General features: G+C 44.6%; 1 protein-coding gene across 8 annotated transcripts in view; it reads left to right on the forward strand.

Annotated features, from left to right (window-relative positions):
• The window catches only part of Golga4 (golgin A4), a 91521-nt gene extending 86413 nt beyond the window's left edge, over window positions 1–5108 (forward strand). For 5 of the 8 annotated variants that reach the window (XM_059268861.1, XM_059268855.1, XM_059268856.1 and 2 more), the window contains 2 exons: window positions 1080–1140; window positions 4388–5108. In XM_059268861.1, the coding sequence (XP_059124844.1) occupies window positions 1080–1109 (30 nt within the window). In that variant the 3' untranslated portion in view covers window positions 1110–1140; window positions 4388–5108. The remainder of the gene's footprint in view (window positions 1–1079; window positions 1141–4387) is intronic. The other 3 variants (XM_059268862.1, XM_059268858.1, XM_059268857.1) reach the window with 1 other exon arrangement.
• Window positions 5109–18762: the final 13654 nt, after the last annotated feature.

Consider the following 18762-nt stretch of genomic DNA (forward strand, 5'->3'; position numbering starts at 1 on the left):
ATTCTTTTGTTATAGAGAAGCCTCTTTTTAGGTTTTCCTAAAAGCACATTTTTCTCACTGGAGTGCTCCAGACCCCGAAGACGTAAACCTCCGTGTCTGTTCTCCTAATGACTGCACTAGCAGAGTATTTCCTTTCCTTGTCTGGGAGGGTTTGTTGTCTTCCTCACTCACTCGCTTGTGCTTGGCCCACACTCATCCTCCATGTTGCCTGCTTGCTCTGTGCTTTGTAGAGACTCACACCTAGAGCCCCATGCATGCTGGAGCCCTACACCACTGAGCCCCTTCCTCAGCCTTAGGTTTATTCTGGATCAGTCCTTGACCTTGATCATTCTAGTATTGTTGGTCTCACTCCCTTCCATTTGAGTCAGAACCTTTTAAATCTCCTAAGTTGATAAACCATCTTTATAGCATTTTAGGTGAAGTCTTCCATGCATGCCAGGTGGAGTTGGAAAACAAATTCAAGTAAGAATGACACATAATGAAAAATAATGCATATGTAAATGTGTGTTTAACTGAGAAAGTAGTTTTAACTGACATTGTTAGACTAAGACTCTATCAGATCACTTTTTAAAATGTTGCAAACAATTCAGGAAAATTACGTAGAAAATCTTTCATAATCTTCAACATCCAGACTGTTTGCTCCATGCCAAGATCATCTCTGTTAATAAACCTGCCGAGAACCCCAGCACTAAGGAGGATGAAGCAGAGAATCTCAAGTTCAAGGCCATTGTGGGCCACAAAGTGGGAGACTTCCAAAAGTTTGTGGGGGTGAACTGAAATTATGTAAATCAAATTTTAATTTATACTGTAAATCACTTCATAATTCCCTCTCATTTACCTGGCAGTTAAATACACCCTTCGCATGAAGTGCATCTTCAACATTTAAAGTTTTAAATGAAATTGAAAGTAAAAATTTAAGATGGGGGAAGTATTGCATAGTCCTTATGCTTTGGCTGATGACCCTCAGTTTGAAAAAACCTTAAGTACTGTCTGTAATTCCATCCACTTTGTATACCTATATAACTATGTACTGTTGGTCTGAAAACTAACCCAATAAGCTTTTCCTCTTGGCTTTGTAGTTTCCTTCACCTCGCAGTGGCATCTTCTGATAACCCTGAGTCTGTGCTTAGTGAGCGTGTGGTGAGTGGAGAGTCACATGTCTGTATCTTTGGGACTGAAATCACGGGTATTGCATGCGATTAACCATTTTGCTGGATTATTTTCTTTTTAATGAACATGATTATGACACGGGGTTAATGTAATTGCTTTCTGTTGATTCTGTTAAATAGACTGATACGTACAGACTAACAGCCACCAAGAATGGCATTTAAAATTACTACAAATTATGATAAAGGAATGAAAAATAATTTCTAGATGTGAAATGATGAAATACAGTGTGTACTGTGTTTTGGATTCAAATGGAGAGATGTATTTCATACATCCAGAACCTAAATTACTACAAAGCCTAATTAGAATGACAGTTTGAAAAAAAAAAAATGAAAACTAATAAGGTTGATTAAAATAAACAGTTTTATTGTGCCCAGGATCACACAGCTTGATGCAAGATAGCACATGTGTCCTGTTAGATGCTCCTAGGCAGCCTAGTTTAATCAAATAATGGCTACTTCTGAAGAACATTTTATTACAATGAAACATAATATCTAAAATGTTTCCCATGATTTAATATTTTCCGCATTTAAAGATTCTCAGCCTTACACAGTATGCATGTCATTCGCTTCATTTAATATTGCCTTAAACATTTCAGGAACACATACACCTCAAACTTGGCCATAATTTTCACAAATAAATTGAATCACAGTGTCTAAGACCTGAGTATACTTGATGGTTTGTTTCAGCCATGAACAAATGTAGAAGGATGAAGGGTATAAAGGCTGAGACATATCTTTTAAAGAAGATTTTAAAAAAAGTTTATTTTATTTAAAAATATTTATTTATTTTTATTGTATGTGTCTGTGTGTTTGTCTACATGCATGTGTACCACAGAGGCCAGAAGAGGGCATTTGATCCCCTGGAATTGGAGTTACATGGTGGTTGTGAATGCAGTGTGGGTGCTTTTAAACTGGAGAATGTCTCCAGCCCCACTGTTCTTTAAAGGGGTTTTTTGTTGTTTTTTTGTTTTGTTAACTGCCTGCATTGAGTTTCCTTTTGATTTTCATATCTTATCATTTAATTTGCTTGCATGGTTATTCGGAGCTGTCTCATCCCTGTCTCCATTACGGTGGCTGGCAGTGCAGAACTTGGTTGTATTAGGTGGCTGTAATAAGCCTGGGGGACAGCTTATGGAATCACCTTCAGAGGCAGACAGAAATATAGCAGGGGGCAGAGGCACTTCGTTCAGAATGGCAGGTCTTGGCCTTCGCACAGTCTCCCTACCCGTCCGTCCTCCAAACGTCCCTTTGACAGCACTTTACCATAAGTGAGGCTGCGGAAGCAAGGGTTAGTGCTGCTGGGAGTGGGATAGGCAGGAAGCGAGTCAAAACTGTCTATCCTGCCTGTCTCCTGGCAGTAGGCAGGTCAGGCATTGACCAGTAATGACCTCTGTTTTGGTTTTGTTTTTTAGACAGGGTTTCTCTGTGTAGCCTAGGCTGGGATCTTCCTGCCTCAGCCTCCCTAATGATGGGATTACAGGCATATGCCATGAGGCCTGGCTGGAATGACCTTTATTTTGCTGAGTGGCCTCTATTCTGATGTCAGAGATTAGATTTAAACAGAGTGGATCTAGCCATACAGTCTTTGGGAGACAGTTTTCAAAGGGAGTCTTCTAAAACCTCTCAAGTGCAAGTCTCAGTGAGCATGACCTGGGGCTCCTGTTGAGGGCAAAGATGGCTTCAGCATTAACTAGACACTGAGGAAAGTGGGACGAGGAGAACAGATTACAGACGATCTCCTGGACATTTGAAAGTAACTTGTTACTTCAGAGACTGAAATCCATGCTGGGATCTTTTAGTAAAAAACAATAAGCTTATGAGACTTGAATGGCTGTGAGTGTGATATCTACCTGGTAAGTCACGCAGTAGTGTGTCACTCACGGTGCTGCAGATAGCTGCTCTCTCTCTCATCCTGGAAATGCCTGTCTGAGCATTTCTGCTAACTGATTGCTTGTCCAGTCAGCTTTTGGGTTGAAACATTGCAGACCTAAGCTTTGCGAAAGTAATTGAGTGATGTCTGCCATTACTTTCCAGTTTCAAACATTTCGTGAAATTTTCTCGCAGTTCTCACTCTTGGTTCCCTCCATCTATTCATTTCTCCCTTTTGTAATGTTGGCAGTTTACTGTAAACGTCATGCTTACAAACGTTTGACAGCGCAGACACAAGTGAGCAGAGGTATTTTTAAGATTACACAGTAAGATTATCACACTCAATAAATTTAATGCTAAGATAATACTAATAGTATCTAATATTATGCATAATATTCAATTTTTCCATTTTTTGAATGAGCTCTCTCATAAATGCTTAAGACCCCAGGCTCCACAGAGCATCCATTGCATCAAGTAGCTGTGTTTTCTGAGTCTCTTTTAAACTGGAGGTCTTGGTCTTTTTGCTTTCATGACATTCTGTTGTGCCACTTTGTTGAATTGAATTTTGTTTCTGAGAGGTGTTTGTGCCAAGGTTTCAAAGTAATAACTGAAAAGGAGTAACCTTAGCAAGATTTTCACATCTCTCCTTTAGGTTCTCGGGCCAGCAGTTGAGGTAGCATATAGACACTCAGAACACCTTAACATTTCCCTCCACTGAATGTGAATGACACTTTGTCTCTACTACTTAATCTTACGTGGAAATTTATTTCTCTAATGTTTTAAACAGCATACTCAATCTGAGTCCTAGCATGTAGCATTTTAATCTAGGAGACTCTTAGGAAGACTCTGGGTTTGTGTCTCAGCATTTTTTAAGTTTTAAGATCTTTAGGTGAAGCTTTTACACCACAATGCCTGTGTCTTTTCTTTCTGCCATGCATATCATGCTGAGAGAATTGCAGGATGTAGGGAAAGTGGGACCACCTCCTTCCCTGAAGCACAGTTTGAAGAGCTCTGTCTCTGGGGCTCTCCGCACAGTGCAGGCAGTGCTCTGGGTGGCTTTCCTCAGGGCTCAGTAGCACTGGATTCATGGTCATTGTCTCGGCTTCAAAGTCTACACCTAAATACTGTTCGCTGGGATGGCTCAATCAGTATAAATTACTCTTAACAGTAGTTTCTAGAAGATTCCATTAGAAATCAATATTTGAAATGTTTTTACTTTTTTAATGTCATCCCTAAAGTATTAATTTATTTTGCCTTGAAAAAACAAAATAATTCTCACAAAAAGTTGGCTATAAAAGCTTGTTTGTTTGTTTTTCTTATTTCACCTCAATTTCCTTTCTGTTTTTCAGTCATGGCTTCGAACTTCATCTTGAAGAAATGGGGAGAGTGAGGTTGGGCAACTGCTGCCTGGCAACTGTCCGTGCTTCCTGTTTTTGGAGAAAGGCCTGTCATTATGGCCATTTTATCATGAAGACGGGTCTTACCTGGCCCACAGATGCACTGCTCTTGAAGCAGATGTGTTGTCATGGAGATGGGTCTTACCCTGGTCCACAGATGGCACTGCTCTTGAAGCAGATAGATGTTCTTGGTGGAGAATGGTGATGGTTTTTTTCTTTTTCATCGGTTTTCTCGTGGGAAGTTTTCTGTGGTTTAGAGGCTCTTCTGACTGGCCTGGCCACTCAGTGTCTCTTTCTTCTGTTCTTTCCTCTCTTTTTAAAGAACTGCCTGTCTTCCTTATTTATTTTAGGGTGATTTCTCTTTCTTCAGAAGACTTGTGCAATATATTTTGAAGTGAAATTTAGTGGATTTTTTTCTGATAAATTAGAGAATTTAACTATTTCCCATATTGATTTTTGGATATTTGCTAAAGCCTAATTCTTTAAGCTATGATAAGTCCTAAATGGCAGCACCTCATGTTTACCTAGCTTTTATACTTATATTATTTTTCAGAGGAAAAAATACTACTGTAAATTGTAAATAGTCAATATATAATCCTATTGAATGCAGATTTGTGACTGTTGGCCATATTATCTCAGAGGATCAGATGAATAAAGTTTATTTCCTATATAATATTTCTCGTGCTTCTTCTGAGGTTGAAATCACTTCAAGCTAGTTAAACATCCATGTTTCAGCTGAAGCGAATGTAGAGAGATACTATCAGGAGAGCTCGTCAGGGACATTAGAAGAAAGGTTTGTGTGTGTGTGTCTGGCATTAACATGGGCAATGAGAAGGGAGACATGGACACCCCCTCTGGTGTGTTACTGGAGGCTCTGGAGGCTCTGGAGGTCACTGATTCTTCTTAAGTGTAATGAGAGAAGATTCTGGACACCAAGCCATGGGAACTGCTAAGAAGGGTTCACACACCCTTCATGTTCTGGGGACACGGTACTCAGACTCTTAGGTCTGTAGAGCGTCTGCCTAAAGTTGAACCTCAGTTATGCAGCCCATTTGTAGCTTTGCTGAGGGTTCTTGCACTAGGATGAAGGGTGCAAGCTCTGTGGAGGAGGGGAATGGGGCCACCCACACCCTACAGCTGCCTGCTCATTGTTCTTTAGAGAGAAGACAGGAAACAACACCCCCACCCTCCTATCCCACCCCCACCCCCGCCCCCGCCCCCGCCGCCGCTTATTTAATTGGCACAATTGTGTCCCACTGAAGGGTTCTGTAATAAGTAATATGACTTATCTTTTTGATGCCTCTTTCCAGAGTTGAAGTGATGGCCTCTTCTGTGTAGTCAATGCAGCTTCTTGTCATTTCTCTGTGACCCATTCATGGAGATGCCCAATATAAAAGAGCAGGGGTCGTTGTTAATCCTGAGATTCGCCAGAAAAAAAAAACAGTTCCATCATTTTGGCTGAATTTAAGCAAGGTTTTATTAAAATATTAAATATTGACCAAGATGGGATTTGGTCAGGACCACCACCTGGAAACTTTCCAGTTGTGTGGCCTCCAGACATGTGTAGGCAGGGCTTATATGAGCAAAACCCATAGGCCACTGTAATTTTCCCGAGACTTTGTTGTTATTTTTTAAGATCTCCAACTCCCAGAATTCTAGGAAGTTACCTAGTCTTTGGGCAGGTGGGCCTTACAGGTTAGCTTCAAGTCTAACATCAGTTGGCAGAAATTTTCTATAAAAGGGCCAGATAGTGAGCATATTTGGTCCCAGAAGCTGTGTGTATCAGTAGCTGGAGGGCCAGCCTCCCCTACCCAGGGTATACAGAAAAATCCATGAGTGCAGTGAGGGCTTAGGAAAAGTTCTTATCTATCTGAGGGCTAGACTTTTTTCTATCTGAGGGGGAGAATAAGGAAACACATACACTTTCTGATGGTAACTTTCTCTTTTACTTCATCTAGAAAAAATCCCTTTTGTAAATCTCTCTGACTCCACAGAGTTACATTCCACACTGTTACATTCTCCACACAGCCACAGACCTCTTTTGCACAGTTACACCTCTTTTCTATACAGCTTCATTTTCCTCGTCTCCACACAGTTACAGTTCTCCACACAGCCACAGCTACACATCTCATTACATAGCTCTTTCACCATACAGCCGCATCTCTTCCCGCACAGCCATAGATTTCTATACACACTTATATCTCTTTTTTATATGGCTCCACATCTCTTCTATACATGGTTCTTCTCTCTACCCTGCTACATTCCTTTACACACTACCAGTTCATTCACTCACTCTTTACTCACTCACTCACTTACTCACTCATTCTCCTCTACACACACATCTCTCCCCTATGTCTCTTTTCTATATAGTTACAGAAGCTCTCTCTTCTACAAAGCTACTACTGGTCTTCTACCCAGCTCTCTATACACATCTTCTTCTCTCAGCACACACACACACACACACACACACACACACACACACACACACACACACTTTCACCTCTGCCCAGGTCTTTACACAGACAAACATCTCAGAATCTCTTTCTGAAAATCTCTCTCTCTTGCTCTCTCTCCTGTCTAGCTACTCATCCTCCCTCCTCAGCTCCCTCTGCACACCCACTTACACATTCACACACTCTCTCCTCCTTCTCCTCTCACAGCCAAATTCTGTTACATTTTCAGGGTCTGACCCATGATAAGTCATACAGTTTTTCTCAGGCTAGGAAGGTCACGCTGACCGGCCAGTGAATAATGCTTGGCCATGCACGCAGCTCTTTCCCAGACAGAGAATGACATTGAAATTCAGGACTTAACAATAACAGTAGTTGGCTGAACCTTGAGTAGTTGGGGTATGCGTAGAAAGAGAATTACTGCAGGGGGTTTTGTCTACCAAAGTTGCTTTAGTTCTGACCTTGATTCGGCAATAAACACCTGGAACTTATGTTGTGTGTGTTCTCTGCAGGGGCAGCTAGTCTGTTTTGAATTTGTTCTGAAATCTAAAATTAGCTGTCTCTGTGACTAAGAATACTGTTACTTTCCTTTGTCAGTAAAGAAAAATATTCTAGTAGTATTAGAATTATACAGCTTAAGCAGTAATCATCTTCCTGACCATCCACATCAGTATGTGTGCCCAAAGATGTAAAACACACTACCAATAGACTGTGGGAAGAACCCCACGGCTGTTCTTTTTAGGGAGGTAAGTGGTGGCCCATGAGAAAGTTACAGACAGAAACAACTGGTCATTTACAGTCAGTGACTCCATGGCCTTGCCAGGTGGGGCTCCCCATCCTGTGGTCGACCTGTTAAATACTAGCTGTCACCTGCTGTACACTCCCACGTCCTCCTGCACATGTACTTTTGTATTGTAATTTCATAACTTTTTCGTTGTAGTCAGAAGCAACCACAGATAATTTTTTTCAAGATTTATTTATTTATATTTGCATGTATGTCTGCATGTCAGAAGAGGGCACCAGATCTCATTATAGATGGTTGTGAGCCACCATGTGGTTGTTGAGAATTGAACTCAGGACTTCTGGAAGAGTAGCCAGTGCTCTTAACCTCTGAGCCACCTCTCCAGCCTCACAGATAATTCTTAAATGATTGAACATAGTGTGTTTCAATAAAACTTTATTTTTTATTAAATATTTAATGTTCATATTGCATAAATGCATTTGGATGTTCACCTCCCCATTCTCTTCCCCTTTCCCTCCCAGCATCATGTGCTTGTAGCCCAGGTTTTGTGAGCTCAGGAGTGCACCTGTATTGTCATGTCTTACAAATTCTTTGTAAAATGTTATTTTCAAAGCAGGTATCAGGAGGTGGAGAGCTAGCTCAACAGTTAAAAGTATTTTCTACTCTTGGAGAGGACATGGGTTCAGTTCCCAGCTCTCACTTAGTGGCTCTCAACCATCTGTAACTAGTTCCAGGGGATCTGACACCCTCTTTTGACCTCCATGGATACCAGGTATGCATATGATGCTCATACACACATGTATACACACATGCAGACAAAACATTCATACACAATAAATAAATAAATCTAAAAAAATTATTTTTTTGTTTGTTTTGTTTTGTTTTCGAGACAGGGTTTCTCTGTGTAGTTTTGGTGCCTGTCCTGGATCTCGCTCTGTAGACCAGGCTGGCCTCCAACTCACAGAGATCTGCCTGGCTCTGCCTCCCGAGTGTAGCTAGAGTTTTCCTGCCTGGCCCACAGTCAGGACAAATCTCTCTCACCCGCCAGTCCCACAGCCACTCAGACCCAACCAAGGAAACACAGAGACTTATATTGCTTACAAACTGTATGGCCGTGGCCGGCTTCTTGCTAACTGTTCTTATATCTTAAATTAATACATTTCTATAAATCTTTACCTTGCCACGTGGCTCGTGGCTTACCAGCATCTTCACATGCTGTTTGTCATGGCAGCGGCTGGCAGTGTCTCTCACTCAGCCTTCCACTTTCCAGAATTCTTCTCCTTGTCCCGCCTATACTTCCTCCTGCCTGACTATTGGCCAATCAGTGTTTTATTTACTAACCAATCAGAGCAACACATTTGCCATACAGAACATCCCACAGCACCCGAGTGCTGGGATTAAAGGCGTGCGCTGCCGCCGCCACCACCACCCGGCAAAACATTCTTTTAAGCAGGTATTGGTTCTAGGATATAGTTTCCCAGCTCCCCAGAAAGCAGTCAACCTGGACTTTAAGCATGGAAAGGAATAACAGTTAATCTGCAGAGGTTGCTTGTGTTCTTCAGTGACTCCCAGTAGTACGGTCTCAGCTTGCTTTGTCCAGTGGGAAGCTGAGCATTTGGTTGTGCTCCATGCCAGCACCTTGGTTCCAGGTGAGAACTTTGAACAACTGTTCCTGATTAGAAGTTGGGGAATGCCAGACTTTTCTCAGTGGTAGTTACAGGACATGTTGACACCACAGGTGGTGTAAGCTGGGATACTTTGTCTTACAAAAGTGTGTAATGGCTGCAGGTCAGCTGCAGACCACAAAGAAGAAGCTGTCACCTCAGGGTTTGGTCCAGACCCAGCTCAAGGCCAGGTGTCCCCAAGAGATTGTGATTGTGGTGTGCAAAAACATCTGCTACCAAGAAATTAGCGTTTAATGTTGAAAGGTGTTAGAAGCCATTTGGTTGATACTTTGGCACAACTTTTACTTGCAATCACTATAATTTGTGGTTACTTTTTTTTATGTGGGTGCATGTGAATCTTGGTAGAGAGTGACCTTGTTATTGGTTACTGTTAGAAATTGAATTCAGCATTTCAAAATTACAGGATGAGAACATTAGTTTTTATTTTATGATGTGTATATGTTAGTCTTTTAAAGACAGTTTTTTAATGTTACTTTATGTGTGTTCATGCATCATGATAATGAGTCAGGGTGCATGCCATGGCTCATGTACAGAGATCACAGCACAACGTTGTGGAGTCATTACCCTCCATCCACTTTCATGTGGTTCCGGGGATTGACTCCGGTCGACAGGCTTACACAGCCAGCACCTTTACCCTCTGAGCCATCTTGCCAGCTCCATAGCCTCTTTTCATGCGGTGCTGGGAATAAACCCAGCCCTTCATGAATGCTAGGCAAACACTCTGGTGTTTTTGTTTGTTTATTTGTTTGTGTTGTTTTGCTTTGTTTTTGTGTTTTGTCGTTCCCCTTTCAAAAACCTTTGGACTTTAAAATCAGCCTGTTTGTAAAAGCGAGCATGTCTCTTCCTGCTACAGGGCCAGAAAGAGGCATGGCTTCAGCATGGCTTCAGCATGGCTTCAGCATGGCTTCAGCATGGCTTCAGCATGGCTTCAGCATGGCTTCAGCATGGCTTCAGCATGGCTTCAGCATGGCTTCAGCATGGCTTCAGCATGGCTTCAGCATGGCTTCAGCTTGTTCATCCTCTGCAGCAAGGTGGGCAGTAGGCTGCTCCGCAAACATTTCTGATGTTGAAAGAAATTGAGGGTCATTGTAGACTGTATTTCTACATTGGAAATTCAGGACATTTGAAAAGCCAGCTGCAGCGATGCACGGCTGTGACCCAGCTACTCAGGAGGCTGTACCAGTACAAGGCTAAGCATGGCAGTATAGCAAGACCCACTGTCCTCTAGAATGCCCTACCAGGAAGTCATTGTTACTGCTTAGTATGTTGATTCATAGGAATATTTCCCTAATATGTGATTAGACAGATGAAAAAATACTCTGTGTGTGTGTGTGTGTGTGTGTGTGTGTGTGTGTGTGTGTGTAAAGCCATTTGTAAATCTGTTGAAAGTCATTAAAACATTTCAAACTGTCTTTACTCTTGGGGCATTTCATTCAGAGGCTATGCTGCTGTGTAACCGTCTCTCAGCTGTCGAATGGGTTATTTTTGTACTTGCATTAAGTACACCCTGATGAACTTACTTGGACTGTTGGAGAAAACAGTTCAGGATAACCAGTCTACCCCAGTAGCCTATGCTGCCAAAGTGGGTACACTTCACATCTCTTTGTGCCACATTTGTCTAGCACAGGCCCCTAGCATTCCAAAACTGATAGTTAAGTGGACATTCGGAGTCAGTGCCTTTTTAGACCATCACCCTCTAGTGGCCTTACCAAGCTTTGAAGGGCTGGAGATGACTTAAGCACGTCTAAGCATACACCATGGTAGTGGCAGGCAAGGACAACGGGTGAGGAATAGCATACCTTCTGGCTTTGAGCCACATTGCTCTTGTGCAAACAGTGTCCCCACCTTAATTTAGAACATCTTTAGTTGTTGTTTTTTTTTTTAGAAATGTTCAATCTTGAACACTTAATGATGATACTTAGTAAGCAATATAGGCATTTAAAGTTTTAATTTTTACGTAAGCGTGCAGAATAATGGGTTTCCTTGTACATGGACATTTAAAAGGTTAACAAAATAAGCAGCCTGAATCATTTTCCAGTTAGTTGGTGGGGCTGGAGAGATGGTTCAGTGGCTAAGAACACTTGCTGCTTTTGGAGAGGACTGGAGTTTGGTTCCCAGCACTCATAAGGCAGCTCATAGCTACCTGTAACTCCCGCTCCAGGGATCCAACACCCCCTTCTGGCCTCTGTTGGTACCACACACAAGTGCATATGCGCACACACAAGTTTTGAAGTTGTCTGCCTTGCTACAGCAGGAAGACATCTGTCTGCCCCTCTTCCAGATGGGGCAGCTTCTCCTTTAAAGAAGTAACGTGTTTAATCTATAACACTGGAGAGTAGAGTTGTACTTAGTGGGAGGAAGAGGCAAAGTACGTGTATCCTGTTTTCTTAGAGGCAGGAGTTTCCTATAGAGACTGCTGTGTTGCAGGGAGTCATCTTGTGTGTCTGTGCTAGATCCTGGGATCTAGCTAGTACAGACCATGAGTCCTATTAGGGCAAGAATAGAGCTGGTTCTAGGGCCTCAAATGTCTTTATTGGGGGTGATACTCTTGATAAGAAACTACCTGGAACTGTACCCCAGACATGGCTGACTCAGAGGTGACACCAGGAGAACAGAATGGAACCCAGATGTGTTTGCTGCTTCTGTGCACGGTTGGGTGAGGCGTTAGACAGGAGCTTCTCATATAAGCCCAGGGGCCATTGAAGACCAGCCAGCCAGCCAGCTAGCCAGCCATCCAAAGTAGGACTTACCCTGAATGAGGAAGACGCTAGACTTTGCCCATGTGAGTAGATAGAAGGGTTGCCAATAGGCGATTCAGAGCAGATGGTACATGCGAATCTGTGGCGATCAGATTCATAGTACTTGAATGATACAAGGACACAGATGTAGCTAGAGTTTTCCTGCCTGGCCTACAGTCAGGACAAATCTCTGTCACTCTCCAGTCCCACAGCCGCTCAGACCCAACCAAGGAAACACAGAGACTTATATTGCTTACAAACTGTATGGCCGTGGCCAGCTTCCTGCTAACTGTTCTTATATCTTAAATCAACCCATTTCTATAAATCTTTACCTTGCCACGTGGCTTGTGGCTTACCGGCATCTTCACATGCTGTTTGTAATGGCGGCAGCTGGCAATGTCTCCTACTTCAGCCTTCCACTTCCCAGAATTCTCCTCTCTCCTTGTCCCGCCTATACTTCCTGCCTGGCCACTGGCCTATCAGTGTTTTATTTATACAGAACAATATCCACAGCACACAGAGGCCTACAGGAGCCGCATGTAAATACAACACAAACACTGCTCCACAACCCCTAGAAACCCAGTATGAGCAAGCAAGAATCCTCCTGGGGGGGGCGGGCTAGAACCCCCTTAGTCATCCTGCTAAAGATAAGCTAGCAGGAGAAAGCCAAGAACAATCTGTAAAGAGGGACAGCAGTAGATGCACAAATAGAATTGCTCCCTTAGCACAAGAAAAGACCTCCTGGGAGAGATGGTATTATAGGTATGGGGAGGGAGAAAAACAAAACAGCATTAGAGACAAGCACCACACTGAGTCTGGGGAGGATGACCCTGATCCACACCTAAGAGTCAAAGAAGGACAGGAAGGTGCCTTGGTAGAAGGGATGAGAAATGGTTGGCAGGTTTATGTGAGCGTGAACCCACAGCAAATGTGAACTGATGGCCTAGCAGATGGGAAGGAAGTGTGGGAGCTAATGCTGCAAGTAGACATGCTCAAGGCCATTTTCCTTGATGCTTTCTGAGACATCATCTTCAACTGCAAGAAGGAACATCTTCAGCACAGTGTTGGCGTGTCAGCCTAGAGCTTTGAATTTCAGGGCCTGTGTTACCACTAGAGTCTTCCAGCAGCAGCTTTTGCCAGTGTGGACTCTGGAAACTGAAATGCACACAGAGCATTGCTCAAGTTGAATTCAGTGCATGAAGTGATATATGTGGGCTTCATGGAGAGAAAGAAAGGGAGCTGTCTGAGCCTGGCTTGTTTGCTGGAACTATGTGCACCCTATTGCTTGCTGCCTGGGTGCAGGAGTATTGAGTTACAGACAGCTGGCTTGTGTCACCAAGCTTCATAGACAAGGATTTGAACCATCCCCGAGGCCCTTTGGCCCATTGAACTAATCCACAAATAAATCCCACTCAGGACACAGTACATCTGGGCCACATCCAGCTAAAGACACAACTGATTGTATGAAGTCAACTGAATGATTAGAAAATGACCTAAAGGAGGATGTTGCTGTCTTTATCCTTCATGAGCATATCAGCTCCATCTTCTCCCTCTGTCCAGCCTTGGATTGTGGAATGATTGCTGAGAAGCAGGTGTCAAAGCTAGCCTCACTTTGTCCTGGTAACTTTCCCAGCATCCATCTGGGCCTCCTGTGTAGATCACACACAGGCTCAACTGTAGGGAAGCTGATCCTGGATGACTGTCTGACAAGGCAGAGATTTTGCATGTGATGCATACTGTGTAGGAATGCCAGGGATGAGGGGATATGGAGAATGGTTTGGAGCCCAGGCATTCCATCAGCTCTCCCAGAATGCCTTTCATAAATATAGCTGACCCTTCCTAGTTCCTGTGACAGACACAGTTATCAATACTTGTTCCAAGTTACCTATTATCTTGACAAATACTTAACAATAAGGCACTTGAATTCAGTGGCTCAAACAAATATCTAGTTCCAGGTCAGTGGCTGAGGCTGGATGGTCCTGGTCCAGGCTAGGTTCCCTCAATGTGATCTGGGTGGTGGCCTTAGATGGGGGGTAGGGTGCTCACCTATCTGGGGATCAGCTGATTTAGGACAATCTGCCAGAGAATCTCAGCTCTGCAGGAGAAGTCTCAGGATAGCTTTACTCTTTTCAAAGCCTGTCCAGTCATGTTTTTATGGTCAAGGCCAAGATGCAAGTGCAAAGTGGTGACCCAGGAGCCTGCCTGATGCTCCTGTTACCTCTCAGCCTTGGCCTAACTTAAAGCAAACACCAACTCCCAAAGGGAAACGCCCCCAAGTCACAGAATTTGTGACTCCTAGGGTAAGGTGGCCAATTAGGAGCTGCCTCCTTTGTGACTCTGAGAAGAATCAGAGTAGCCAAAGGAAGACTGTATGCTGATAGGAGAAAAAAACTAGAAAGAAATAACAGGCCTTCTGAAAAGCACAGAGGAACTGTAAGTCTACACAGAAGAAAATAGGAAGTGGCTCCCAGATGCAGTTCAGGCTCCTGTTGGGGAGAAGAAACCCAACCCCAACCACAAGATGCATAAAGTTCAACCTGAACCCCAAGGAGCACAAGGTCAATCAACACAATGCCTTCAAAAGACCATAACTCCTCAGTAACCAAACCAAAGATACCAAATGGCTAAAACCCTGGGTAAAAAAAATCAGAAGTAAAAATTATTGACCCAAAAAGAAGATTCAAACAGCTGGGTAAACAAAGCAAGAACGTTATTCTACTTAAAATCTGGACTAGAAGTTTGACAGCATGAACTGTAAACCCCTTGAGTCACGTGAGTGGCCAAGCCCCTCCCCCAAGGCCCTCAAACTGCAGGTTCCATCCATAGACCAACTGACCTAACTGCTGGACCCAGCCCCCACCCCACCCTGTGGAGTAAAAAGCCCAAGCTCTGGACATGAAATCCCATCAATCTCTACCTTGGAAAACTTCACCCTGAAGAGTTCCACCCCCACCCCCCAGTAAATCTATATAAGCTCTGTATCCTGTTCAGTTCTCTGCTGTTTCTTTCCCAAGCAGAGGCAGCCACCCTCCCAGTTTTTTCCCTCCCAGTAAATCTCTTGTGTGAGGTTGGTTATGCGGTGTGACTTGATAGTGTTCCTTGGCTCCCGACTGCCAGGATACCTTTCTATCCAAGCTGTAATACTTACATGGATGAGAAATGTAGCAAAGAACATGAGCAAGGGGCTGCAGAGATGGCTCAGCGGTAAAGAGCACTGACTGTTCTTCCAGAGGACCCGGGTTCAATTCCCAGCAACCACATGGCAGCTTACAACTGTCTGTAAACTCATCCAGGAGACCCAACATCCTCACATAGACATACATGCAGGTAATACATCAATATACATAAAATAAAAATAAATTATTTAAAAAATGAGTAAGAAAAACTATAGAAACTACAGAAACATGGAGCTGATAGCAAACTACTCTTGAAAATTCAGTGGCTCAATGAAGAAGTTCATAGAATTGAATGAATATGAAAACAGACATTAGAGAAACCTTTGGGATACAACAAAAGCAGTTATAAGATGGAAGAGCATAGCTATATGTGCACACACTGTATAATCAAGAGACTCCAGCGTGATGTCAAGTGTCTTAAATCCCAAAGCAGAAGCAGAATCACAGAGTTCAAGACCAGCCTGGACCTTCAAGGCCTGAGTTGGCGGGAAGAAATCCCACAGGCTCCCTGATGCAGTTCTGGTCAGGCAGGTGCTAGCCACCTACGTGCCAGCCTGGGTCCTCAAGGCCTGGTGGGAAGACATCCATGGGCCCACCAGTGCCTTGTGGCTCCGGGCAGGTGGGTGCCATTATGATGAGCGAGTATGTGGTGGAGAATTATGGAATGCTCAAAGTCCAGGGAAGATGCTACGTCCAGTGTGGGATATCTGAGGGGAAAAAAAAAATCTATGTACACTATGCTCTTATGTCTGTTAACTTTATTCCTCTAAGACAAAATTCTATCAATACAGCTACAGCTCTGTCAGGCATTCAGGGTAGAAATAAATCTAGATACACCAAGCTCTTTGTCCATCTACTTTATTTCTCTGGGATGAAATCCTGTCTACATAGCTTCAGTTCTGTCCTGACACTCAGTTTGTCTTTGTCCTCTCTTTTACTGTCCTCTCAAAGTCCTGCTAACAACTAAGCTCTGATGCTTCCAGCCTCATCTTCGTCCTCTGTTTCTTCTCCCTCCATCTCTACTTGCTCTCTACTCCTGGCTCTGATGAACTCTACAAGAGTTCTGCCTTGCCATCTACAAAGCCTCTGTGTTCTTCCCTTCTCCCTGGTCATGTCATTCTGTCTGCCTCCACAGAAAATACCTGTCTCTTCTCCCCTGGGCCACAAGGTTCTCTGCCTCCTCAGGAATGCAGGAATGTTGCTCCACCCTACCTTCCACCTTGATATGTAAAAACCTCCTTTGTTCTCAGTCAATTGCTCTGGAGAGCCACTAGGCCTCAAGGCAAGAGGATGGTCTGAGCTTCATCTGCACGAGAAGCAAAGCTATGCATCAGCTGCCTGCTTGATTTTGCCAAGTACCTTATCCAAGTACTGGCCCGAGCAGGAAGTTCACACACACATTCTATAGGAATTGTGAGCACAAGAAATTCATACAAGGCACAGCTGAATATTAATCTGTGTAACACCAAATAGTCCATGCTAGATGGCTTCCCACTTGACTGACCCTTGGCCTGGTCAAGGTATAGCTTTAATACACAGCTGGACTCCTTATAACATATTGTTGTGGCTCACCACAGAAAAATGGGAGAGGAAAGAGAAGTGGAATGGTTCATGTGCTGTGGAAAGAAGTGGAATGGAAGAAGTGAAGGCAGTGAGGAGTGGGCTGGTGTGGGAAGCCTGGTGGCAAGCAAGTGATGTCCCGGCCCAGGCTGCTGTCAAGGGCCATGTCTGGGTCCGTAGTCCTGCCACAGCCAGGGTCTATATGGACATCCATGGTCCATGTTGCCACTAAAGGCCACAAGGATGCCCAGTGTCTGGGCTGCCACCTGTGGTCATGTAAGTGTCCAAAGGCCACCTCCAGAACCTTGCTGATCTGGGTGGCCTGTGCTGCCACCTGGGACCATAGTGTTGTCCAGCCCTGAGCTGCTGCTGAGGCCCATGTCAGGGTCTGTGTTAATGTCCGTAGCCCATGTTGCCACCAAAAGCCACATGGAAGCCCAGGGTCTGCGCCACAACCTGTGGCCTTGTTGGTGTCTGAGGGGGTCTATGCTGCCACCTGGGGCTTTGGTGTTGTCCAGGCCCAGGCTGCCGAGGGTTATGTCTGGGTCTGTGGCCCTACAACAGGCAGGGTCTGAGTCGACATCTGTGGCTCCTGTAGCAACTGTTATGCCCAGATTGGGACCCCAAAGATACCACCACAGACCTTAGGTACAGAATGCAAAAGCAAGGTTTATTTCTGTTTACAAGCCGCGGGCAGGGAAGCTCAATCCAAAGCACTCACTCGTAGTAACCGTGAGGCCAGGAGGAACTTGCTTTTTCTTTGTGTGGCTAGCTTTTTAAAGGCAAAATCCACAAGCCCTTCAGGGGGCTTGGGGGAGTTTTGCACGGGTGCAACTCAGATTGGTTTATTTTTATCTCTGTTCTCTTTTAATTGGGTGAGGGTATGTAACCTTTGAATTTACTGGTTGGTGGTTACAATTTATTACTTTGGGGGCAGTCTAGCACAAGTCCCAGGCTTTGTCCTTGAGCCACCATGGGGGCTGGCTGGCCAAGCACGTACTGCACATAACTCTAAGTTGGTGAGGGGCCCCAGAGAGTAAACATCTGGCTGAACTTTGAGCAGTCAGAGTACGTGCAGAAAGGGAGCTACTGCAAGGACTATGTCTTTTGTTCATGGCCCTCCCAGAAACTGCTTGCTCAAGTCTCAGGAAACTGAAATTGAGGCCTGATCTCTGAGAGAAGACTGAGCAGCCTGTTATGGCATCTGCTTGGTCCTTTCACAACCAAAGGCCATGTGGTTGCCTGGGGTCTGATCAGGGACCTGGGACCATGTTGATGCCCAAAGGCCATGCTGCAGCTGGGGCTACAGAGATGTCAGTGATATGGTGACATCCGGGCCAGGGCTGCTGCTGGGGGCCATGTCTGGGTCCATAGCCCTGCTGCAGCCAGGATCTGTGTTGATGTCTGAGGCTCCTGTTACCACTGAAGGCCATGTGGATGCTAGAGATCTGGGGCCATGTTGGTGTCAGAGGGCCATGCTGCTGCTGGGGCTGTGTTGATCTGAGTGGCCTGCACTGTGGCCTGTGGCAGTGGTGACATCCAGACCTGGCTGCTGCCGAAGACCGTGTATGTGGTCCTACCGTGGCTGAGGTATATGTTGAAGTCCAAGGCCCATGTTGCCACCAAAGGTCACATGGAAGCCAGGGGTTGAGGTAGCAACCTGTGTCTTTGATGATGTCTGGAGGCCATGCTGCTGCCAGAGCCGTCCTGATCTGAGTGGTCAGTGCTTCCGCCTGGAGCCAGGATGTCATCTGGGCCCAAGCTGCTGCTGAGGGCCATGTCTGGGTCCATGGTCCAGTTGCAGCCTGGGTCTGTGTTGATGTCTGTGGCCTGTGTCACCTCAAGAAATCAGAGGGCCATGATGAGCCAGTCCCACCCTTTGCTGGACTGGGAAAGCTGGCCCTGCCTCTCAGCAGGAGAGCTGGCCCCTGCACTCAGGAGAGATGGTCCCACCCCTCACCACTGGAGAGGAAGAA

The sequence above is a fragment of the Peromyscus eremicus genome, chromosome 7 (assembly GCF_949786415.1).
Source record: "Peromyscus eremicus chromosome 7, PerEre_H2_v1, whole genome shotgun sequence".
Lineage (NCBI taxonomy): Eukaryota > Metazoa > Chordata > Mammalia > Rodentia > Cricetidae > Peromyscus > Peromyscus eremicus.